A 23,948-nucleotide genomic window follows, 5' to 3' on the forward strand; every position below is an offset into this window, starting at 1 on the left:
AAGAAGTCGCGACGAAACTAGATTTTTGCCGCTGGAGGCGCACTGCGTACCGGTATTTAGCGGAAATTTTGACTGGTTTATATACGACGCAATAAAACTGAAAAGAGAATTATATAATTGATAAGGCTATATCGCCTTTACGATACAAAAATTGATTGGAAAAGGGAAAAATTTGTAAAGAAAATTACGATTGCACTATACAATGGGGTTGTTTAGACCTTTTTTCCAGGTTTTCGAATATGCCTTGAACGCTTTCTGCAGTTTTCAAATAATATTTTTGACAAATCAACTTCGATCCCTGATGTTTTCAGACCTGATGGGCAGACGATCTGATATATATTTGAGTCCGTAATACATAAAAAAAGGCGTCAAACTTAGTGAGCTTTAATTGAAAGAATCGAAGCGCGACGTAGAAGGGTATTCAATGGGTAGTGGCCATATTGGAGGCGTCGAACAGCTGTGCTTGGCTCTCTGGCTCCGAATGTGAAAGGCGAGGTGTATGACATGCGGCAGTATCCGAGCATTCTACCATTTTACGCGTGTGAAATACCCGCGTCAAAGATCACACGGGATCGGCTCTCGTCTCGTTCTGCCAGCCGGTGAGTTGCATACTCGATTGAAAATAATTTCCTCTCCCAGACTTTATGACTTCGAACTGTTTTCATTTATTATCATTTGAAATAACTGTTGTCCACTCCGATGCCGACTGTTTTATCAACCGAACGTTCGATGATCACATACAATTTTTTTCCAAAAAGAAAACTACAGTCACAAGAAATTCATACACGCCGTAGTTATTGGTATAGTATAAGTACAACGTGACCACATGACGGCAACGGCGTTAACGGCGATGCTATAATACAACCGAGATTACGAAATTTACGAATAAAGCGAACCTTAGAAGTAAATTTTACTACTCGCATTTAATCAATACTTATTAAAAATAGCTAGAGTTCGATTAGTTGAGATAAATTAATAACTCTATGCTTAAACTAGGTGATGAATTATTAAAAATATAGTTTTTGAAACGGTGCATATTTTTATTTCCACGTGGCCGAAGGTTACGTTAATGTTTGCATTTTGCGATTTATAAGTGAAAAATAAAAAATCTATCCAGTAGGAAATATATATTATAAGTGGATATCCTTTTTATTATATTTTTCAGTAGAATATATCTCTACGTTCCGTGATTTGAATTATACCTGAACGATCTCAGCTTTAGTGAAAGCAAATCCATCTCGCATCTGCGCTAACGAGGGTTAATCTAAAAACTGTAATGAGGATAATTTCAGTCGCGGCTACAAGGATTATATAGCCTCGTCTGAGATTTATGTACAAATTATTATATGTGAACATCAGACAGTGTAAAATCACACCGGTGATAATTTAGACTGCAATTGCTGATTATCAATCACGCACATTTCGTTCGCCAATATATTCGATAATTTTTAATCGACTTTCATTATCATCTATCGAAACGTGTTCACCAAACATGTGAATAGAAGGTTCGCGCAAATATTTGATGATTTCACGTGCCTATAACTATAATATTACACTCCGATCGCCCACCTATAAATGAGTTGTCACGTTACATATTCTCACGTCTGTAATATCATCATCGCTATACATATATAAACATAACCGCCAACGCAAAAAGGCGTGTATTATAACTCTACGAGATACTAATCCAGCTATAATTTCCGGTTCCAACCGTTCGTTCTTCCAGGCCTCCAGTGAATTAGGAAAATTGTTAAAGTTCCAGTCTGGCCGATGTCCGGCATGGGTTTTAATTACATCGTAATTATCTTCGTTCTCGGTTCGGTACCGCCGGAAATTCTAACTGATAATTACACGAACATCAATCTGCCCGATGATCAGCTCAAGTTTTACTTCAATTCATTTCCGTCGATGACCGAAAAGTGTCGAAACGATCCGGACTGTCCTTATAAGGCAAGTAAATTTATATACAAGTTTCTTTACTTACGTGGAAGTGAATGAAAGGAAGCTTTTATCTGGTGTGGTAATCTTGAAAAAAATACAGGTTTTCATACGGCGAATATGGGGGGCACTTTTTCATGGTTTTCTTACATGAAACAATCAAACCTTCGAGTCTTCCTGGCAATGAAAACGCGCGCGGTTATTCAAATCGGGGGAAAATGGAAAAGGGAAATAATAGTATCTGCGTTGAATAACGATTGCGAAAAAATTTTTTTTATTTGATATCACTTTTTTTGCCTCAGGAGCACCTGGACAGCAAAGCGTGCTGGGGATACGAGGACAACTGCAAGCCGGAAAACGCTTACTCGATACCAAAATGTCCGGGAGATCACAAGGGTTGGGTAGCCACAAAACAGGCCCAACTTGACACGTTTTATACGCAGGGTGATTTCGGCTATGTCCGGGATCAAAAAAGGGAGATGAGGATATTATGCGAACCTCTTTTTCTCGTGAGCTACCATAGTTTGCGAATGCATTAAAATTTATGAATCTTTTTTGATGTTCTACATTTTCGATTCTCAGGACGATTCATCGCTCGAGTGTTCGAATCACATGAGATTCTGCAGAGGCCGAAATATTATGATTAATTTCACTGATCTCGCTAGTCGAAGGGATCCGATAAGATACAAGATGGACGTTTTGAAAGAAGGTCAAATCGGTGGCTATTGCACGTGAGGACATGGAATACGTTGTATTTTTATTTTTATAATTCTATAATTACTGTACGAATGATGAGCTAAGTACAAATATGGCAACTAAAAATAACCGATATCTGTTCGTGCTTTGTTTATCAGATTAAACGAAGGTAGACTCAAGGAAAATGCAGACCATATCAGTCCCTTGCAGTCGTGGGGACCAGAAATTCGAAACTTTAGAAAACTGGCTAGACGTCCAATACCGGAAGGGGATTGTGACGTGGTTATTGAAAAACCGACATTTCTCATGAAAATTGACGCCAGTACGTTTTTTCGAAATATAATACGAAAGGATTTACGCCCATTTCCGCGGTGACCAAATCGAATGAAATACTCTTTGACGATTTATTTTGTTGCAGCAGTTAACATGTACCACCACTTCTGTGACTTTTTCAACCTCTACGCATCCCTTCACGTCAATTTATCGCATCCGTCAACTTTTGATACTGACAATCATATTTTGATATGGGAGAGTTATAGGTCACTTTCTCTTTGAACTAAAGCACGTTTAGCCGTAGCACCAATCACTTGGTCTGTAAATGCTGAAAAAAACTTTATATCTGCAGTTATCAATCAGCGTTTGAAGATACTTTTGCTGCATTTACCAGCAATCCGTTATGGGATTTAAAGACCTTTCGAGGGGAAACAGTCTGCTTCAAGAATATAATATTTCCGATGTTACCACGAATGATTTTCGGACTCTACTACAATACGCCATTGGTAAATTTATTATTTGTCTAACAAAGTCGAAAGTGTGTGTTTTATTTAATTGATATTTTCACATACAACAAACTAATTCCGTCGATAAACAGATTTACGGATGTGAAAAAAGCGGTCTTTTCAAAGCGTTCAGCGACCACGTTCTGCACAGATTGAATGTACAGAGGCGTGAGAAAAAAAATTCGAATATTCGAGTCACGCTTCTGAGCAGAGACACACAGTACAGGAGAATACTCAACGAGGATGATCTTGTTGAGGCTTTGAAAAGGAATCCCAACTATAAAGTTAGAAAGGTTTGTAAAGTCGATAGAGCATTGAAGTTAACTTACTAAAATAATGCATTCTTGACGTAAATTTCGTTCCGTGCAGGTAACTTACAACAAGAATTTGTCATTCAAAAATCAACTACGGATAACAAGGAACACTGATATTTTCATCGGAATACACGGTGCTGGGCTTACACATCTGATGTTTCTGCCAGAGTGGGCTGCAGTTTTTGAAATGTCAGTGATTTTTTATTCCATTTACGTACGCATTTGAATTGATAGATTCATAAAGCTATATGTACATATTTCAAATCCCAATGTACTAATTTTTTAGATACAATTGTGAAGACCCAAGCTGCTACAAAGATCTTGCTAGATTAAGAGGTGTGAAGTACTTGACATGGGAAAATCTGGAAAAGTTGGTTCAAGAAGATCCTGTAAGAAATTAACACTCTCAAAGCTTTAAAAACTTTTTTCTCAAATTGCCAATTTGAAGCATGATTCTCATTATTTGTTTTCTTTCTCCAGGGAACACATCCGGATGGCGGAGCTCATGCAAAGTTTACAAATTACAGTTTTGATGTCGAGGAATTTCTGCGACTCGTAACTGTTGCAGAAAAACATGTTAAAAATCATAAAGCGTTCAAAGATTTCATCAAACAATCATCAAAAAAAAATATTACCTCTTACAAAAATGTGCCCAAAGACGAGTTATAAAAAAAAAAAAAAAATTAGATCAAACCTGGTCAATGTGAGCATCTAACAATAGTTACCATTTATAACGGGAAGATATACTATTTATATGTAGAACACAATTAATTCAGTGTACAAGTAATCCATTAATCCGAAAATATCAATAATCGTGTGCTGAATCTGGATGATAAATGAGGTTTTATATTCGATTTTACATTACTGAGACAACTATTATTTCCCAATGGTGGATTCGTATCTTGCTTTAAGTCTGAGTGTGTTGCTTACAGTTTAGAAAACAAGTCGTCACTTCAGTGTTCAAATGATTGCCATAAGTGATAACAAAATGCATTGCATATACATGTACGTTACTGATTCCTATTTAGGTAAATGATTTTTATTATTTTTATATAAAAAATCGTTGTACATACTTAATTATATACATGTATATTTAAATGTTTTAGAAATGAATACATGAATATAATTTTTAACCGTTGCACGATACCTGAATAGAAGATGGTTTAGCATACTGAATTATTTAATTATGAAGGCACCAAATTTGAACAACAAGAATGCATTTCAGTTGACTTAGATAATCCTAAGAGCAGTAACTCGTCGTTAAATCTCACAACTTAATTTGTATTTTAAATTTGAACAAAACTGCGAATAGGCCGGTACTTGCCAACATATACGCAGTAATAATTTGGACAGCTTTAATATCTGGTACATACAGCGTTCTAACAGTCATATTTATGGCGCCAGTGAAAAAATTACAGATGAGAAAGAAAGCTAGGCCATTATAGTTAATTGCTTCGAAAATTTCAGGTATACTAGAGATCTGATTCTGGACTTGCGTAACGTTCTTATTCTTCGATGTGACCTGCTTAAAAATATCTGCTATAATATCGATCAGCAACAACAAAGTCAACATAACTGTGGACAGAGTAACCATCCAAGCACAATATCCAGCATTAGCCAGCTTTCGAGAAGTTCTGCGGTACCCATTTAGAAAAAGGGTGGCTATGCATGCTTGTGCCGCAATTAAAGACAATTTTACACAGAGAATCATAGATTCACTGTATTGAGCCTCGAAAGTTCGTCCGAATATGGTAAAATTGAAATATGTGGATCTACCAGTCTGTGCTCTGCTTGCCCTGAGGTATGTCGAGTGTATCAATCTGCCAACGACAACGCCAATAAAATAAAGCCCTGTGTAGCCCAGAGTGGATACAATCCCTTCACGATTAGCATTCAAGAATCCTTCTCTGGAGTGTCCGAAAACCCATTTTTTCACAGTTTTCTGACTGAGTAAATACTCGTACATGCCAAGAATAGAAATACCAAGAAGCAAAGAACGGTTGGGAGTTATCAGAGAAGTTACAATGCTTGTTAGGATCTTCACCGCAGCTAGTGTGATGAAAAAATTCCAGTGAACGCCGTACTCCGTTACATGTTTCTGATAATTTAGATATTCGACAGAGAAGTATCTAGCCGAACCCAAAATCAAAAGAGGAATGCAGCTCCTCAGGCAATCGTGCAAGTTTCTCGAAGCAGTCGTCAAAAAACCTGAAGTTCGACGATCGCCAGAATCTCTTGCCTCCGGAGAGACCAGCGCATTTGCAATTACAAAAAATCCCACGCCTGTATCCATCAGGCTGTAACCATATACTTCAGTCTTTGCGTGACGACGTGGAAATACTTTGAAGTCGACAGCCAATATGCAAATAGCAGTCAACAGGTTGGTCAGGGCTCGGAAGTTTGTTATAAAAGGATGGCGAGTTCCTACTCGTGATGGCTGACTATTACCAATTGTTGTAGGGTTTGCCATGATGATCATTAACATAAAATTTGTGCAAGATAAGGCGAGGAGAGCTAGGCAGACGGATATTTTAGCATCGGAGTAAATCGTGCAGCATAGAATTGTCGGTACTATTACTATCAGGAATTCTAAAATGAATCTTGTTGCGCGATTCAGGTATTTCCCGAGTATGCTTGATGTCGTTAACATCAACAACAAGCTGCAAACGCTCGGCATTAACATCAGCAATGTTTCTCTCGCTGTAGTGCCGTGGTTGTTGGTGACGAATTCTATTTGCGCCTTTCTGTAGGCCGCCTCGTTTGAATCGACCGCCATTATTACCGCGTTCCGTATTCCGCGGCGTTTCTTGTCAGATGCGGTGAGCGATAGCCTAAAAAGTCGTGACACATGTCTTTGAGAATTCGCCTCGAATTAGTGGAAGGAATGACGAGCTGAGCTTACCGCGTAATTCCCTTTCTCGTATTGATCGCCTACACTTGCCTTTTAGCCTATCCGAGTTTCTCTGGTATCCGTTACACCCTCCTCGACTCACTTAACGACACAACGTCGTGCCGCCATTTTCAAGCACATGTCTGGTCCGCTACTCTGCTTTTACTGTGCTTATCGATTGCCACGCGTCTAAGGATATCAAGTCGACGTAGTACAAAAGGAGCGGTCAAATTTGAGACACTTGCGAAAGTGTGAGAAAACATTACTCATTAAGCTATTTTCATGTTACTATCGCAACAGTGAAATTTACATCACTACCAAGCTCGTTGTCAATGTTAGTCGAACATTTATTCACCCGCAGTTCTCGATGGTCGTTATCACGAATAATATAATACGTAGTATACTTTGCGACTACATAGGTATACGTATCCATGAATTCCACAGTATAATAATAAATCCAAGTGAAATAAGCTCACAGTTCTGAATGGGTACTATCACCGTTTCAATTGTCACAAAATCTGATCATCGTTATTTAATTTGTCTTTATCCTCTCTAACGGAGAAACAGGATAAACATACGGCTCTGCGCAAAGCCCTTTGAACACTGGCCGAAAATCGTGCGAACAGTTTGTCATCCCTTCTTGTCCTGGAGGGTGAGCTATGATCGATAGATTCAGACTGCGGACCATTATTAACGATCTCTGGATCATCGCCAATTTTTCCTGCAGTGACCGAAACCAACTCGTTCGAATCATCGGTGACATCGGCCGGCTTACTCATCTTGCTGTTGGCCAGTTTCTTGTCGAAATCCTTTCCCGCCGGAGTCTCAACGAAGGCCAGCGTGTACTCGGGGCTCACAACCTTCGACAACCTTCTGCAGGTTGCAGCCTGTCGCGAAACGCGTCGATCGTTGATCGACGCAAACGACGTGAGTTCGAAGTGAGATAATCCAGACTGCAGATCCTCCAAGTAGCTCGAAATGCGCGACGATCTCTGCACGGTTGTGTCCGAAGCGGTGTTTATCGGGACTTCGCTCGAGGCGTCCCAGGAAGAGAGGGGAACAAGGCCTTCCTCTTGGAAAGGCGACACCGTGCGAGCCTCGATCATCGTCGCGAGATTGACCATCGACTGGGAAGCGGCGAGGTGATAACCATCCCCCAGGACACCTTCCAAGACGCGAGAGGCGGTGCGCTGCACCTTGGATCTCCTCTGGACGCGGATGACGGTGATGTCGGAGTCGCTCGGGAAAGACGATCCCTCGAAGTCTTTGTATCTCTCGGCGATTTTGTGGCGGCTTGATAGGAAAAGATCGCTGTCGCTCCTGCTCCTTGGGCACGTAAATTCGTGGGAACGAAATTTTTGCAAAATTCGAAGGCCTAGAAACCTCCCTAATTCCCGGGAGTTTAGTATCGTTGTGGGAGGATCATCACAGCAGAGATTTTTCGATGAGTTTTTTGCTGCCGGATGTGTCGTTGTTGAATCCTCGGGGTGATAATGACCGCTTGCATTTCTTCGGGCTATTATATTATCGATACTGCACTTGCGCGCTGAACCGTTGTCGCACATTTTTAACACAATTTAATTAATCAATTCGCTTATTCTAATTATTATTGACGCGGGTGTTGTATCGTTTAAACCGTTCAATGTAAACGGTTAGCATAGTAATTTTCGCCTATCCTCTTGTGACAATCGATGTCCATGATGTAATTACTTCGAGATTTAGATTAATTGACAAACTTCAGCTGACTGATAAAGCTCGCAAATAGTGGCATCTGACATTTTTTTTCCGTCGCCACTTAAAATTCTTCCCAAATTTCAATGTAGCTACAAGTGTAAACTATACCCGAGCCTCTACCGAACTCTGCCGAACTATACTCGGAGGGTAAAGCGATAATTGAAAAAAATTACCAACCTACAAATCGTTGATCGTTTCAAGGGTTCCGACTTCGAAGGTTGTAAATAACACAATTCTTACTACTCCGAGTTTGCAGTCAAATAAGCAGATTTCATTAAACCTGCGAGTTAAATATAAGACCGCATTGAAATTCCAAGCCTGCCACTAACAGTGAATAATATCATAAGATCTACTTTCCAAAGAACATTCCGAATGGTTGGTGCAAATACTATACAAACTTGCCGGGTCATCCGGTAAATTAGAAAACAAATACAAATCAGCTGATCAAGTTTTCTGGCTCTAAATTGTTGCACAAATTTCGATAAAGAAAAAATAAAAAATTCACACTTTCGGCAGCTAAATTCAATGTAGGCATCGAAAATTCTGACGAATTCAAACTTACCAAGGTCTTACACCTGCGGACTTCAAGTGATCCGTAAATCAAACAACTCCCGCGCCTGGTTCAGCTGACGCGGAACGCGGACCGTTACGTAACCTTGTTTTCGAATCATGACAATCACCTCGTTGCGTGTATCTGTCACTTTCAAACGATACCCACTGACCGTATCGTAGACTTTGGCGCACAGCTGGCCGCGGTTCTGGTTAAAATCGTGAAATATAAGTGAAGATAATCATCGGTGGTGATAGGTTCAGTGACGATACCGCGTCAATACACCTGATATGACCTTGAGAAAACTGGTATCAACACGTAATGGAAACCGACGAAGATGATCTACCTCTGGTGCAACCTGTTCCTGGGCCGTTGGACAATTCGGTCGGTGAATTGGTTAGAAATGCCCCGTCGAATCTTCGGAAGAGGAATATCGGATTGGGTCTTTCCGAGGCGAGTAAGAGGACGGAAAAAGGGGAATCGACGCCGGAATCCGACGCAAGACTCAATTCGTTTCCTTCGGACGCGACGAAAATCTGGGGCGACGGTGAAATTTCCCCTAGAATACCTGGAATTGAGGTTCTTGAATCACCAGGTAAATCGAACGGTGTCAAATCTCCAGCTCCAGCCTTAGATCCCTCTAACACTTTGCCTTCGGATCAATCTGACAATCTAGAATCACTCACCGCCAGAGAACGCATGAAAATTAACATCGTTCGAGGATGCCTATCGAAGCCAGACCTCACCTTTGGGGAATTAAGATTGCTCGGCTGCAGTAGCGAAGGATTCGTTAATGGTAATTATCACCAGACATTGTTTAATTTGTCCAAAATAAATAAGATCCAGAATTTGTTCGATGCAATAGGAAATGTAGATCGTCAGCGAACGACAAAACAGAGTGATAATAGCTGTTGTTACATCACCGGTGATTACAGGATCTGAAATATTTTGTTAAATAGCCGTTTATTTGTTTCAATGCCTTCCATTAATCGTGAAAACCATAAATGTGTTATTTTATTTCGTTCTCTCATGAATGTGCATCCAGTATTTGCTATATTGACTATTAGTTTTGGTACTGTCATATTATTGTGCATCTAGCTTGTGATGACTCAACACAATGCTTAATGTGTTCTCAATGTCAAACGAAATTAGCGTGTTATAATAAGCCCTATTGTTTCACATAATTGAGCGCTCTCCTGTACGGTGCGTTTGCGTTGCAAAAAATTCATTAATCATGTTAATGGAGCATTAGCGATGATTAAATGGCTATGTAAATATTCAAATATTCTCTACTCTAAACTGTTTTGTTGTTTCAAGTGGCATCACTTAACATTTGTCTGCAATTAGTATTTGCCTAAGGAAAATACTTTTTGAATGGAGATATTTTTTTTATATATTTCTTTTGGAAAGAAGTTTTCAGTATGCTGACTGAATTTAGTTATTTATTAAACTTATGAATTGTAGTTAGATCAAAGGTCATATTCGTGAGTCATTGCATAGCACAGGTTGAAGCGATCCAAATTCAATACGAAAACTGGATCTAAGTATGAACGGTACCGCATCAGAAATTTATAATGATGTGAATCATGTACACATATATATACTTTCAAGATATAGATAAGTTTTGAATTAGAAAAGGAATCAAATCCCAGCAGTTTTTGTTGCTTTATTTTCTTGTTTTGTTTTGGTTTCCACATCCCAATTCTTATAATTCCTTAAAAAGTATATATATCATGATAAAAGGATACTTGATTCCACATTGATGAAGATGGGTTTGTTCTACCCAAATTTTGTAAATGAAAGTTATCTGCAGATGATATACGAAGGATGCTATGGCCTCGGCTCTTAGGACTGAGTAACAGAGAGCCTGATCCAGTGAATGGATTGGACACAGTACACACTAAAATACCCAATGAGGTTTACCAACAAATATTGAAGGATGTAGTGAGGAGCACGAGTCACTTTCCACAAGAATCGACAGAGGATGAGACCACTGCACTTGAGAATGAAATGACACAGATGATATGCTGGGTGCTTCATAGGCATAAAAAATTGAAGCATGTACCATTTTATGCAATTCCAAATAATTTTAGAAGAACCGTCAAAAATGTCTGAACAGATGAATGAAAATTATTTTATGCAATTTTGGGACAGCCGACTGATTCAACATCTATTTACAGTTATTATCAAGGCTACAATGACGTAGCAGCAACAGTCCTCATGGTGATGGGTCTTCAACGTGGGCTACAAGTTTTAGAACAAATATCGCTAAGATTTCTTCAAAGGTTCATGGAAGCTACGATGGAGAAGGTCAACCAAGAGTTGTTTTTTATATTCGCGTTACTAGAACGAGTTCACCCAACCCTATTGCAACGCTTGGAAAAGTAGGTGGCAATTTTTTAACAGGTAATGCCACTGTAACTACTCGAAACCCTTGTTGTAAGCGTCGAACAACTTTTCTTTTCTAGTGTGGAACTATTCCCGCACTTTGCTCTTGCCGAATACACAACGTGGTACGCACACAAGTACTCCGAGCATAGGAAATTACTGCACAGATTGTTCGACTACTTTCTTGGAAGCCCCCCACTCATGCCGTTATATCTAAGCACAGTAATAGTCGCCCATAGGTCTACCGAAATTTTCAACACAACGCCTGATATGGGACATACTCACAAAGTGCTTTGCACGGTAAGCTGTTACCCGCATCGTACACTGTCTCGTTGATGATGTAGTCCGAGTGATGTATTTTAGCTACAAGTTCGTCAGTCACTTTTTCGTCCTGCATTTCAATTCTTCGCAAATTACTTGAATGACGTACTGGATGAACATTATTGGAAATTAGAAAAGTTCGTTTCATACTCATTTGTTTTTCTAGCTGCCCGAGGATTTGCCGTTTGAAAATTTGCTGGTTGATGCTAAGGACCTGTACCGAAAATACCCGCCAGACTCGATAGAAAATGATGTTCGAGACTATGACAACAAAAGGCGAAGGAAGGAGCAAGAATGGAAGCGAGCGGCTGAGAAAAATCGTCAAGAGCGTGAACGTCGGAGTCGGCTTCAAGTTGCAGTTCCTCATCCACGCTTGCCTTACAGAGTCGGAAGTTACAGAACTATAGCCGTCGTTACTGTCTTAGCTTTAGGTATTTACGCCTTCTTAAAAAGCTCTTCAGGCCTGAACTGATAACAAGTCAATAAATTTATATACCAAAGTCAGATGCACCTCGGTTCTTACGATTAATTGTAAGACCGACTGTTCGATAAACTGGATCTCAAAATTTTGAAAGTGATGTTAAAAAATAGAACAAAAAGCGATAAAACTCGCAGTGAACTCTCTACCGGTTTAATAATCGGTCGAATCGTAATTCATTAAGCCAACGCGCTTATTGCAAGCTACTAAAGATGTGAATTATAATTTATAGATGCCTCCTAAGTTTATCGTTTCCGCGTAAATGTATTGAAGTTTTTCTGAGCATTCCTGCACTGCCTTATGCCGTGTTCTGTGAAAGATAATATACGCAATTTCCCGAGTCATAGATCCGCACAACATGTGCAGTAAGAGACAAGCGTGTGACAAAAGCGACCATGCCATTTACTCTGTACAGTTATAATTAAATTAGTTAACCTCTTAACGTGTGTCGCAGAAAATTTATACAGCGGGTTTCGCATGTCGGCTAAGTAACCTTCTTCCCTCGACTTCTTAATTGTCTGAAATTTTCATTTTGCTTGTTAAATTAAAAATTCCCCTTAATAGATGAATATGCGCGTTCTTTTATTTGTCAAAGGGTACAGAGTCTATAAATTGAATAACATTGAGCAATTTCGTTGGAAACACGTGGCTTACAATTAGTTGGCGTAAAATCTCTTACAAATGTATTTACGAGAAAGTACATCAGAAGGGAACACAAAATGGAACAGAAAATTATTTGTAATAAAATAAAAACCTTGTATTTAGGTATGAGAATATAAATATACCACAAAAATTTGACAAAACTTGATTCGAACCAAACCTTGAAATAGCTGGTTTTTGCGTGAATTCAAATTACGTACATATATGTGCACACATATGTATATCTTCTAGCATATTGTAATTAGACTTCAAATACGAATCGCAAAAGATACATAGCCGATAGATATTAATTTCAAAGAATAATAATAAGTTATGAAATATATATACATATATATATATATATGTATAAAATATATAGTTATGCATTATACATGTAAGCACGGTAGTGCAATATTCAAGCCGTGAATGAAACATTGATTTTTGGAATAATTCAATGCAACATTTTTTCAAAAGTATGTTAATCATCAATTTTCATACTTATGAAGAAAGGTTTCCGACCCCCAACGTAATTTCATTTGGTTCATTCTTCTAATTGTCGTACAGGAAGTAAACGAAACGTATGTCAGGCCGGTTGTTTGCGAAATGAGATTTTTGAAAACAGTATATTAATCAACAGGCAGGTGTCGATATAACAAAAATGTATCGACTACATAATATGAAATCATATGTATCACCGTTTTTCTTTCCTAAACAGTTTGAGTATTCATTCATTGTCTCAGGCTTTAAATTGCGAATTGAATACATAGAAAACCGTGTGTATATAAATTCCTAAGCAGAAATCTTCTTTTCTAAGTCGTAACGTGTAAGATGTTTGAGTAATATTTGCATGTTTTTTTTATCTCGATCTACCTCCGATAAATTCTTTGATTTCTATCATAGCCGCCAACGCTACCGGGACGTCCATAGTTGCCGTAATTTCCTTGCGTCGCATTGTAGCCTCTATGATGACCAGGTCGTCCATAACTTCCGGTATATCCAGGAGTCGTGTTGTACTCTCCCTGGAGTCCAGGCCGCCCGTAGTTTCCGTAATTTCCGTAAGTTCCTTGCGTCGCGTTGTGGCTTCCTTGGAATCCAGGGCGTCCGTAACTTCCTGTGTTTCGGGGAGTCGTGTTATATCCCCCGGGAAGTCCAGGACGACCGTAGTTTCCATAATTTCCTGTATTTCGAGGAGTCGTGTTATATCCCCCGGAAAATCCAGGCCGTCCGTAGTTTCCGTGATATCCTTGCGTCGCGTTATGGCTTCCGTGGAAACCAGGTCTTCCGTAACTTCCGGTATTTTCAGGAGTAACATTGTAGCCCCCGGAAAATCCCGGCCGTCCGTAATTCCCCGCATTTGGCATAACAGTGTTGTGACCTCCAAAAGGTTCGGGGTGACCATAGCTTCCGCTATTCCCATAATTTACGTTGCCCGTATTGCCTCCCGGGATTCCGTAACCACCGGAATTTCCATAGCTCGGTGTGTTCACGTTGCCTCCGATATTCCCGAAGCTTCCGAGATTTGGGTAGAGTCCAGTGTTTCCACTGCTACCTCCGTTTCCGTAATATCCATGCCCTGTTAATTACAACTCAGAATGTGTAATGTTTGTTAGCGGTACCCAGTGCGATAATCGCGCGTACTGGTCAGAGTGTCTAAAAGTGTCGAAATCATTATTTGCGACTGAAGAAAAGATTTCAACATCCCAAATTCTTAGCCTGTAAAGAATAATCTCTACGACCTTGCGACCTGCGTTTACCGAATTACCAATACCCGAAAGGAGAGTTGAAGTTACACTATGCAATCGAGTTGCTGAGAAGACGAGAAGAAGCAGTTATTCGTATGGAAAATGGGGATTACTATCCACCCGTTTACCTGAGCTTCCGCCGCCCCCATGAGGCGCAAACTCGGTACCATGCAATGGTGTGCCGGCATAATCAGCACTTCTGGGGCTCCTATGAGGTTTATTGGCAACATGGCCGGTGACCTCTTCTGCCAGTGGAGGAGCCGCTAGAGTTTCGGTTTTAGCACTCTCTTCGGAAACGTCATCCTTCTCCACCTCGGCTCTTCCGTAGGATCGAGCTTAAAACAAATGCAGCGGTTCAACTAGATGAATTCGATGGAATGAAACGAGGGAGATAAGAATTTTTCTGGTCTTTATCACGAAAAGATCACGCACTCGAAAGATATATCGCATGTTGATCAAAACACCAGGTCACTCGGTAATGTTGTTCTTGTTCTTATCTTATTTGAGTTGCTTCTGGAGAATATCAATTCTCCACGACAGAGCGGTTTGACTATTTTTCACTACAGCTTCGTTGTCCACAATATTATTTTTTTCTGTCTACAAAACATTATTTTCGACTTGCCAAATTCTTCATCTAAAGCAACACACGCATTTAAACACGCCAGAATATTAACTTTAACATTCGAGCGAACAGCACGAATCGGAATAAATTGGTTGTCGAAAGTTGTACAATTATCGCTGATCGCATCAACATAATAAGGAATTTCATGCTTACTTTATTTTCTAAGAATTCGACTGATTACAGTTACAACAATGAGAAAGTTGAAACTGCGTCATTTGTAATAATAAATTACGGAACAACGACAGCGATTTAAAAAAAAACACATTTTTAGATCCCTAAACGCGATTTAAGGATACTTTGAGCTTGCAAATACCTTCAATTTGGGCGCAGAGCGATAATATCGCCAATAAGCCAATGATCCCTTGCTTCAAGTACATGTTTAACTATTCATGTTTTTCACGCGTCGGTGGATAATGCCGTAAAAGTCCCCCTTCTTCACGCATTAGCTGAATTCTTATCTCTGTTTGAGAAGCCATTATTGAGGTGGCGTTGTAGTACTCATTTTGTGATTTAACAGTTTGCATTCAAATCTGTACGTTTTCTGAGTAAGATGCACAGCAGTAAGTACAGCCAGGTAGCGTTGTAACTTACTTCAGGTATCGCCACTGTACGACTTGGTACTGCCCTGACAGTAGTCGTGCACTGTAAATGGTAAAAATATCATGTCATACATGTGAGTATGTACCACGATTGTAACGAGCTTCACTGATCTTGCAGCGTTACCAGCTAAAAAGTCATTCGGTTATCAACCATCAAGATGGTATAATATCGCAGAGGAGACTAGCCGCCTAGTGGAATGCCTAAAAGTTTATCATTGTTACCGGATTACGTGCGTTACTGTAACCACTGACACTACCGAGCATATTTGAAAATTAACGGTTCAGCAACTATTCACTCAATTTTGTATAATTTTTCAGGTGGCGTAGGCCAAAGAATCTTGGTGTCTAAGGCCAGGTGAATGCTTACAGAATCAAGGAAATAGGGCAATTGTAACGGAAGGTACTCTTTCCGATTCAATTTTTGCAATTATTTTTATTCTCCTAGATCGTGCAGAACTAATTTTACAAACACCGTTTTCATCAATCAATAAAGACAGCGTGTTGGTATTCTCTCTGAATTATTATCTGTTAGAGGTTACTATGATCGAAAGAGAGTTAATATGCAAGCACAAAATACTAATATACAAAGGCACGAGAATGTCTCAGATAAATGTGACTATGGTTGGTTGATGGTATTCTTTTGAATTGCCATGTAAATATTTTTTATGTACTACGTTTCTACATCATGTATTACAAATTACAAATAAGTATATTCAAATCTTCGCAACACTTGTAGCCATAAAACTGTCAGATGACCGGCGTAACCATCTTATTTGCTATCCTGGCTGCTAAAACTTAATATGGTCTAGTCGACCTCTTTGGCCTCCAGAAGTTCCTCGGTTTCTGCGTTGATCGGCGGAACTTCGCCCACTTCTGAAACCTAGGCTGCTTGGTGACTTCACTGACCGTTTACCTTCTACACGCCCCCGGTCTCCAAATCCTCCGACACCACCCAGGACCCCGATTCCTCCTTGGACAACACCCTAGGCTGTGATGCCTCCTCCAGCACCACCCTGGGCTCCGACTGCTCCTCCGAGACCGCCCTGGGCTCCAATTCCTCCTCCAACACCACCCCATCCCCCGACTGCTCCTCCGAGACCGCCCTGGGCTCCAATTCCTCCTCCAACACCACCCCATCCCCCGACTGCTCCTCCGAGACCGCCCTGGGCTCCAATTCCTCCTCCAACACCACCCCATCCCCCGACTGCTCCTCCGAGACCGCCCTGGGCTCCAATTCCTCCTCCAACACCGCCCTGGGCTCCAATTCCTCCTCCGACACCGCCCACGGCTCCAATTGCTCCTCCAACACCGCCCTGGGTCCCGATTGCTCCTCCAACACCACCCTGGGCCCCGACTGCTCCTCCGGCACCGCCCTGGGCCCCGATTGCTCCTCCGACAACACCCTGGGCTCCAATTCCTCCTCCGACACCACCCTGGGTTCCAATTCCTCCTCCGACACCGCCCTCGGCTCCAATTGCTCCTCCGACACCACCCTGGGCTCCAATTCCTCCTCCAACACCACCCTGGGCCCTGACTGCTCCTCCGGCAGCTCCCTGGGCCGCGATTGCTCCTCCAACACCACCCCATCCCCCGACTGCTCCTCCGAGACCGCCCTGGGCTCCAATTCCTCCTCCAACACCGCCCTGGGCTCCAATTCCTCCTCCAACACCACCCCATCCCCCGACTGCTCCTCCGAGACCGCCTTGGGCTCCAATTCCTCCTCCAACACCACCCCATCGCCCGACTGCTCCTCCGAGACCGCCCTGGGCTCCAATTGCTCCTCCGACACCGCCCACGGCTCCAATTCCTCCTCCGACACCGCCTACGGCTCCAGTTGCTCCTCTGACACCACCCTGGGCTCCAATTCCTCCTCCAACACCGCCCTGGGCTCCAATTCCTCCTCCAACACCACCCCATCCCCCGACTGCTCCTCCGAGACCACCTTGGGCTCCAATTCCTCCTCCAACACCACCCCATCCCCCGACTGCTCCTCCGAGACCGCCCTGGGCTCCAATTCCTCCTCCAACACCGCCCTGGGCTCCAATTCCTCCTCCAACACCGCCCTGGGCTCCAATTCCTCCTCCAACACCGCCCTGGGCTCCAATTCCCCCTCCAACACCGCCCTGGGCTCCAATTCCTCCTCGAACACCGCCCTGGGCTCCAATTCCTCCTCCAACCCCACCCTGGGCCCCGACTGCTCCTCCGAGACCGCCCTGGGCTCCAATTCCTCCTCCAACACCACCCCATCCCCCGACTGCTCCTCCGAGACCGCCCTGGGCTCCAATTCCTCCTCCAACACCGCCCTGGGCTCCAATTCCTCCTCCAACACCGCCCTGGGCTCCAATTCCTCCTCGAACACCGCCCTGGGCTCCAATTTCTCCTCCAGCACCACCCTGGGCTCCGACTGCTCCTCCGACACCGCCCTGGGCTCCAATTCCTCCTCCAACACCACCCTGGGCCCTGACTGCTTCTCCGGCAGCTCCCTGGGCCGCGATTGCTCCTCCAACACCACCCCATCCCCCGACTGCTCCTCCGAGACCGCCCATGGCTCCAATTCCACCTCCAACACCGCCCTGGGCTCCAATTCCTCCTCCAACACCACCCCATCCCCCGACTGCTCCTCCGAGACCGCCCTGGGCTCCAATTCCTCCTCCAACACCACCCCATCCCCCGACTGCTCCTCCGAGACCGCCCTGGGCTCCAATTCCTCCTCCGAGACCGCCCTGGGCTCCAATTCCTCCTCCAACACCGCCCTGGGCTCCGATTCCTCCTCGAACACCGCCCTGGGCTCCAATTCCTCCTCCAACACCACCCTGGGCCCCGACTGCTCCTCCGACACCGCCCTGGGCTCCAATTCCTCCTCCAACACCACCCTGGGCCCCGATTGCTCCTCCAACACCACCCTGGGCCCCGACTGCTCCTCCGACACCGCCCTGGGCTCCAATTCCTCCTCCAACACCGCCCTGGGCTCCAATTCCTCCTCGAACACCGCCTTGGGCTCCAATTCCTCCTCCAACACCGCCCTGGGCTCCAATTCCTCCTTCAGCACCACCCTGGGCTCCGACTGCTCCTCCGAGACCGCCCTGAGCTCCAATTCCTCCTCCAACACCACCCTGGGCCCCGACTGCTCCTCCGACACCGCCCTGGGCTCCAATTCCTCCTCCAACACCACCCTGGGCCCCGATTGCTCCTCCAACACCACCCTGGGCCCCGACTGCTCCTCCGACACCGCCCTGGGCTCTAATTCCTCCTCCAACACCGCCCTGGGCTGCAATTCCTCCTCCAACACCACCCTGGGCCCCGACTGCTCCTCCGACACCGCCCTGGGCTCCAATTCCTCCTCCAACACCACCCTGGGCCCCGATTGCTCCTCCAACACCACCCTGGGCCCCGACTGCTCCTCCGACACCGCCCTGGGCTCCAATTCCTCCTCCAACACCGCCTTGGGCTCCAATTCCTCCTCCAACACCGCCCTGGGCTCCAATTCCTCCTCCAACACCGCCCTGGGCTCTAATTCCTCCTCCAACATCACCCTGGGCCCCGACTGCTCCTCCGACACCGCCCTGGGCTCCAATTCCTCCTCCAACACCGCCCCGGGCTCCAATTCCTCCTCCAACACCACCCTGGGCCCCGACTGCTCCTCCGACACCGCCCTGGGCTCCAGTTCCTCCTCCAACACCACCCTGGGCCCCGACTGCTCCTCCGACACCGCCCTGGGCTCCAATTCCTCCTCCAACACCGCCTTGGGCTCCAATTCCTCCTCCAACACCGCCCTGGGCTCCAATTCCTCCTCCAACACCGCCCTGGGCTCCAGTTCCTCCTCCAACACCACCCTGGGCCCCGACTGCTCCTCCGACACCGCCCCGGGCTCCAATTCCTCCTCCAACACCGCCCTGGGCTCTAATTCCTCCTCCAACACCACCCTGGGCCCCGACTGCTCCTCCGACACCGCCCTGGGCTCCAATTCCTCCTCCAACACCACCCTGGGCCCCGATTGCTCCTCCAACACCACCCTGGGCCCCGACTGCTCCTCCGACACCGCCCTGGGCTCCAATTCCTCCTCCAACACCGCCTCGGGCTCCAATTCCTCCTCCAACACCGCCTTGGGCTCCAATTCCTCCTTCAACACCGCCCTGGGCTCCAATTCCTCCTCCAACACCGCCCTGGGCTCCAATTCCTCCTCCAAAACCAGCCCATTTCCCGACAGCTCCTCCGAGATCGCCCACGGCTCCAATTGCTCTTCCGAGAGCACCCCGGGCTCCAAATGTTCCTAGGCCATAGCCCTGGGCTGCATGTCTTCTTCGGTCACCAGGGCCACCTAGGGATTCCGAATTCAATCCCAAATATGTTTATACTTGACATTGTTACTATATGCCAGCTCGATACTCATGTAATTTATATGTATAGGTATGTTGGCCTCACATGTATGGCCTGTATGTTGTTCGCTTTTATCTATTTACTACCATTCAATCTACTATTTACAGATTGTCCCCCAGTCGTGCTTATTTTCTTGACGGAGGTGAAAGCTAATTTCATACCTCTATAGACCACTAATGTGCAATTATGTATTGTAACAGTTGAATTTAGCCGCCAAAGCAGCGACTACGGGACCCAGTGATAGGTAGGTCCGTAGGGAGGGGGGCTTTCACCTAAGCGGTGATACGACGGATGAGAGCCGATAGAGAGAATAAGCGGGAGACGACGGATGAGGTTGATCGTCATGAGAGTGCGCTCAAAAGAAGAATCATACGAACGGAGAAAGACAACCGACGAAATGAAGTAAACGCATACGGATTCCCGATCAAGGAAAACCCACCAATATATGACGGACGAGGGAATTCGAATTGGCCGGGCACTGAATTAGTGAGCGCAACCGAAGAAATGGAAAAGGGGATCTGAAGAATATCCACTATGACGCTTATGATAAGTTTTTATACATATTCTGACCTGTCTTATTTTATTTGTAATTTTATGATTATGCCTTTTATGGAATTGTTGTCGTCCTAGATGTCCGCCGTCCCCATTTTATTTATACATTTATTTATTATTTTCGTTGATATTTATACGCTTATTTTATTCGGTTCTAATTTATTGATATATGTCATTGGGTCATACCAAACGTCCGGAATTTCGTTTTAAATAAAAACAATAAAAGTAAATTGATAACGGCATATTTTCGTTAATTGCGAGGGGCTCCGCAATTGGAGTTAATCCTAGTCCAAATAAACCGCGAACTCGAAAAGACCGTTACAGTATCGATGTTATAGACAGCCAAGATCGCAGCATAGGCATGTAGAATATTCAAGTTTATTGTCGGGAGCATTGCTTCTTTCAATTTTGTACAATTCTGTACAGTAAAAGTGGCCGTTAAAATTATCCGACTTTTACCCATGTGATGTGATTGGATGTCATATCACACCCAAGTTACATTTTCACGTGCAGCAAAACACCTGGATGCAGCAGGAGCAAAAATGCTCTGATTGGTCAATGATTCTGGTGTTTTGTCAGCATTCTGCTGTGCGTGAAAGTTGCTCTTCAAAGTAAAAATGAATCTACTCTCTACAGCAGTTGGTTTTGCTGCATACAGTAAAAGTCCCCCCTCCCCCCATAAATTATCAACTTCTGTCGATGGAGATGATGGATGTGTGAAATAGAATGATCGATTGACAGGACAATTTGGCGTTTCAGATCGACTGTGAACGTTTTGCTTAAGGTAGTAGCCCGGTGTGACGGGTTCAAAAAATCGATTTTTTTTTTTTACATTTTTCGGAAGAAAAACATCTTAAAAATATGCTATAAAAATTTCAGACATAAATTTTAATTATTCTTAAAGTTATAGCTAAAATAAGAGAGCGCGCCGTAGTGTGTATGAAAGCGTGTGACACGCCAGCAGCAGCTGCTCTGACCGTCCCCTCTTTTATTGTCTAGAAGCAAGAATGCGTATTGCATGTGAAGAAAAGAATGTACCGAGCACTTCAAGGTGTAAAAAAAACTCTTACCGAGTACGCAAAAGTGAAAAAACAATTGGATGCAGCTAAGAACACGAAGATGGCCGTAAAAGTGAAGAGTACCGAGGAAAGTGCTCCGAAAAAGCGTAGGATAAAGAGAGACTCGTCGACCAGCGCTGAGCCACCAAAACCTAAACCGTTGCAATTAACTAACAAGATTATGTTAAAAATGTCTATGTACTACGGTTTGGCAATCACCATAAACTGTCATTCTCTCGAAGAAATGAAGAAAGCCGTGTGGGCTACATTCTACCACATGACATCAACAGACGAAAACCCTCAGCACTCTTACTGCTCAGATTCTTGGTGCAAGTATCAACAGCTCAAAGCGGAAAATCAAGAGAGCACTTATGAACACCCAGTAACGTTTGACGAACAAGTTACAAATCTCATAAAACCTGTGTACGAGACTTTGGCGTCCGACGATTTATTGAAAAGATGCTTGGGCGGGAACACGCAAAATAACAACGAAAGTTTTAATCACTGTGTATGGAATTTTGCTCCGAAGCATACTTTTACTGGGAAAAACGTTCTGGAAATTGCTACCTATACCGCCGCTTGCATCTTTAATGAGGGTTTTCTACCTGTACTCAAAATTATGGAGACAATGGGCGTTACATTAGGACAAACAGCCAGAGACTACGCTGACGATGTTGACAATGCACGGATTTTGAGGGCAGAGAAAACTGCAGAAGCCAACTCCAAAGAAGCCAGAACTTTACGTAGAGCTCTAAAAGCTGCTGAAAATGACAACTTTGAGGAAACGGAAGGACTGCTCTATGCACCAGGCATAGTTGATTAATGTAAGTATAATTTTATTGAAAAAAATCTGTTGTCAAAACTTTAAAAGCGTTTTTCTCAAAACCATGTTTTCGAAAGTTCGGGGAATCACTGACTCAAAACTATTCAACCGATTTAGCTAAAAATTTAACCCGTTATTCTAGACACACATATCTAGATGCCGAACCTTTGAAACATTTAATTTTTTAATTATAAACTATTTTATTTAAACAATTTATGAAGAAAAAAAATTAGATTTTGAGAACTTTTTTCACAAGTCCGCCATTTTGTTTTTGTTTTTTTATTTTTATGTATATTTAAGGTTCGGGACCTAAAATGAAGTCTACAGAATAATAATCTCTTTGAATTTTTTATTTCAGATGACTTTGGAAGGCTGTGTGTTTCCCCGAACCAACTCATCTTTTCTTTGAGGACTCCATATTGACGTCAAAAATTTTAAACAAATTAATGTAAAATTAACTTTAAAAAATTTTTTTTATATACTTCAAAACACCAATAAAAACATGTAAAAACTTTAAAACGATAGCATTTTATTTACTTTTTAAAAAAAAATCATGAAAAAACGTCTAAATTTCTGTCGTCACACCGGACTACTACCTTAAGGATGAATATGAAAATGTTTGATTGGGTGTCCGCGATGATTTGAAACGATTTAGAAAACATAACCGAACAAGTTCAGTGGCTGTAGAAGAAGAGGCACTAAAAATGATTTTCGAAGGATAACCGCTGGGGCAAAAGAGAGAAATTTGGGTTTGGTGACTTCGAGCAATATATGGGTATAGTATATTTTCTGAATTTGTTTCGATTGTTTTCCGAAAGGCTCATATGAAGACTTCGAACGATTCTGTAACAACCTTCTCAACCACTCACAATGAGTTAAATCAGTAAGTTATTGCGGTTAATGTTAAATTTGCGAGGCTTAAGAGTATCAGTTGAGAATGTTTTGGAGTTGGGCCTACCTTGAGCACTAATCGCCAAGAACGCAAATAACGCAGCCACTCTGTATTGTGTACGCATTTTGTCGAACTGTGCTTCTTGTCTGTGCGGCTGCGGTTTATAAAGCAACCATTCGTCCTCTATATTTTATCGCACCAGAATTTCGATAATACAGAGTTACGTATGATATTATAATTAACGATTGAGGAGGAAGTTTCCTTATTGACAAAATACTTCATTTATCATATCGTTGAAGTTTCGGACTATGCTCATTTGTGTTCCAGTCAAAATTACGAAGAACTGCAAAAGTAACGCCTTCCGACACTCGACCCCGTGAATCTTGTATTTATAAGTTGATAGTGTGACACAGTCGAATGATAGCAGAAATTTACACTTCTGCAAAAAAATTCTTGCGGGAAAAAACTCGTGGCTGTCGAATATTTTTAATGGTTTTTACGCAGTTCTGTTGTTCATTATAAAACGTCTCTGCCGTTTCGAACTTTTCTAAGAGTT

The 23,948-nt window shown here is 43.0% G+C and overlaps 5 protein-coding genes across 9 annotated transcripts; 2 read left to right on the top strand and 3 right to left on the bottom strand.

The window, feature by feature from the left end:
- Nucleotides 1–66: 66 nt before the first annotated feature.
- On the top strand, nt 67–4,429 carry LOC124297977 (EGF domain-specific O-linked N-acetylglucosamine transferase). Of its 3 annotated transcripts, none has more exons than XM_046749469.1 (11): nt 67–599; nt 1,727–1,950; nt 2,241–2,447; nt 2,521–2,669; nt 2,793–2,956; nt 3,053–3,173; nt 3,260–3,413; nt 3,506–3,706; nt 3,783–3,916; nt 4,014–4,116; nt 4,208–4,429. In XM_046749469.1, the coding sequence occupies exons 2-11, from the start codon at nt 1,771–1,773 to the stop codon at nt 4,394–4,396; spliced, it is 1,602 nt and encodes a 533-aa protein (XP_046605425.1). In that variant the 5' UTR covers nt 67–599; nt 1,727–1,770; the 3' UTR covers nt 4,397–4,429. The 3 variants fall into 3 exon arrangements, with proteins under 3 accessions (XP_046605425.1, XP_046605427.1, XP_046605426.1); XM_046749471.1 differs by having other exon boundaries at nt 3,056–3,173; XM_046749470.1 differs by lacking the exon at nt 67–599 and adding an exon at nt 838–903.
- A 305-nt stretch (nt 4,430–4,734) lies between these two features.
- LOC124297978 (GPI-anchored wall transfer protein 1-like) lies at nt 4,735–6,918 on the bottom strand. 2 transcript variants are annotated; one of them, XM_046749473.1, is made up of 2 exons: nt 6,669–6,918; nt 4,735–6,558 (listed from the first exon to the last, which is right to left on the bottom strand). In XM_046749473.1, exon 2 carries the CDS (start codon nt 6,501–6,503, stop codon nt 4,995–4,997), a length of 1,509 nt encoding a protein of 502 aa, XP_046605429.1. In that variant the 5' UTR covers nt 6,504–6,558; nt 6,669–6,918; the 3' UTR covers nt 4,735–4,994. The 2 variants fall into 2 exon arrangements, with proteins under 2 accessions (XP_046605429.1, XP_046605428.1); XM_046749472.1 differs by having other exon boundaries at nt 6,630–6,917.
- Nucleotides 6,919–8,998: 2,080 nt separating this feature from the next.
- On the top strand, nt 8,999–12,881 carry LOC124297981 (TBC1 domain family member 20). 2 transcript variants are annotated; one of them, XM_046749477.1, is made up of 6 exons: nt 8,999–9,496; nt 9,578–9,697; nt 10,715–10,958; nt 11,082–11,285; nt 11,370–11,589; nt 11,777–12,881. In XM_046749477.1, the coding sequence occupies exons 1-6, from the start codon at nt 9,223–9,225 to the stop codon at nt 12,080–12,082; spliced, it is 1,368 nt and encodes a 455-aa protein (XP_046605433.1). In that variant the 5' UTR covers nt 8,999–9,222; the 3' UTR covers nt 12,083–12,881. The 2 variants fall into 2 exon arrangements, with proteins under 2 accessions (XP_046605433.1, XP_046605432.1); XM_046749476.1 differs by having other exon boundaries at nt 8,999–9,697.
- LOC124297982 (heterogeneous nuclear ribonucleoprotein A3 homolog 2-like) lies at nt 12,646–15,552 on the bottom strand. Its single transcript, XM_046749479.1, has 3 exons — nt 15,405–15,552; nt 14,598–14,804; nt 12,646–14,300 (listed from the first exon to the last, which is right to left on the bottom strand). The coding sequence occupies exons 1-3, from the start codon at nt 15,466–15,468 to the stop codon at nt 13,594–13,596; spliced, it is 978 nt and encodes a 325-aa protein (XP_046605435.1). The 5' UTR covers nt 15,469–15,552; the 3' UTR covers nt 12,646–13,593.
- A 1,121-nt stretch (nt 15,553–16,673) lies between these two features.
- LOC124297806 (uncharacterized PE-PGRS family protein PE_PGRS54-like) lies at nt 16,674–20,226 on the bottom strand. Its single transcript, XM_046749124.1, has 2 exons — nt 20,154–20,226; nt 16,674–20,008 (listed from the first exon to the last, which is right to left on the bottom strand). The coding sequence occupies exons 1-2, from the start codon at nt 20,224–20,226 to the stop codon at nt 16,674–16,676; spliced, it is 3,408 nt and encodes a 1,135-aa protein (XP_046605080.1).
- Between the last annotated feature and the right edge of the window lie 3,722 nt (nt 20,227–23,948).

Source organism: Neodiprion virginianus, chromosome 2 (assembly GCF_021901495.1).
Source record: "Neodiprion virginianus isolate iyNeoVirg1 chromosome 2, iyNeoVirg1.1, whole genome shotgun sequence".
NCBI classification, from domain to species: Eukaryota; Metazoa; Arthropoda; class Insecta; order Hymenoptera; family Diprionidae; genus Neodiprion; species Neodiprion virginianus.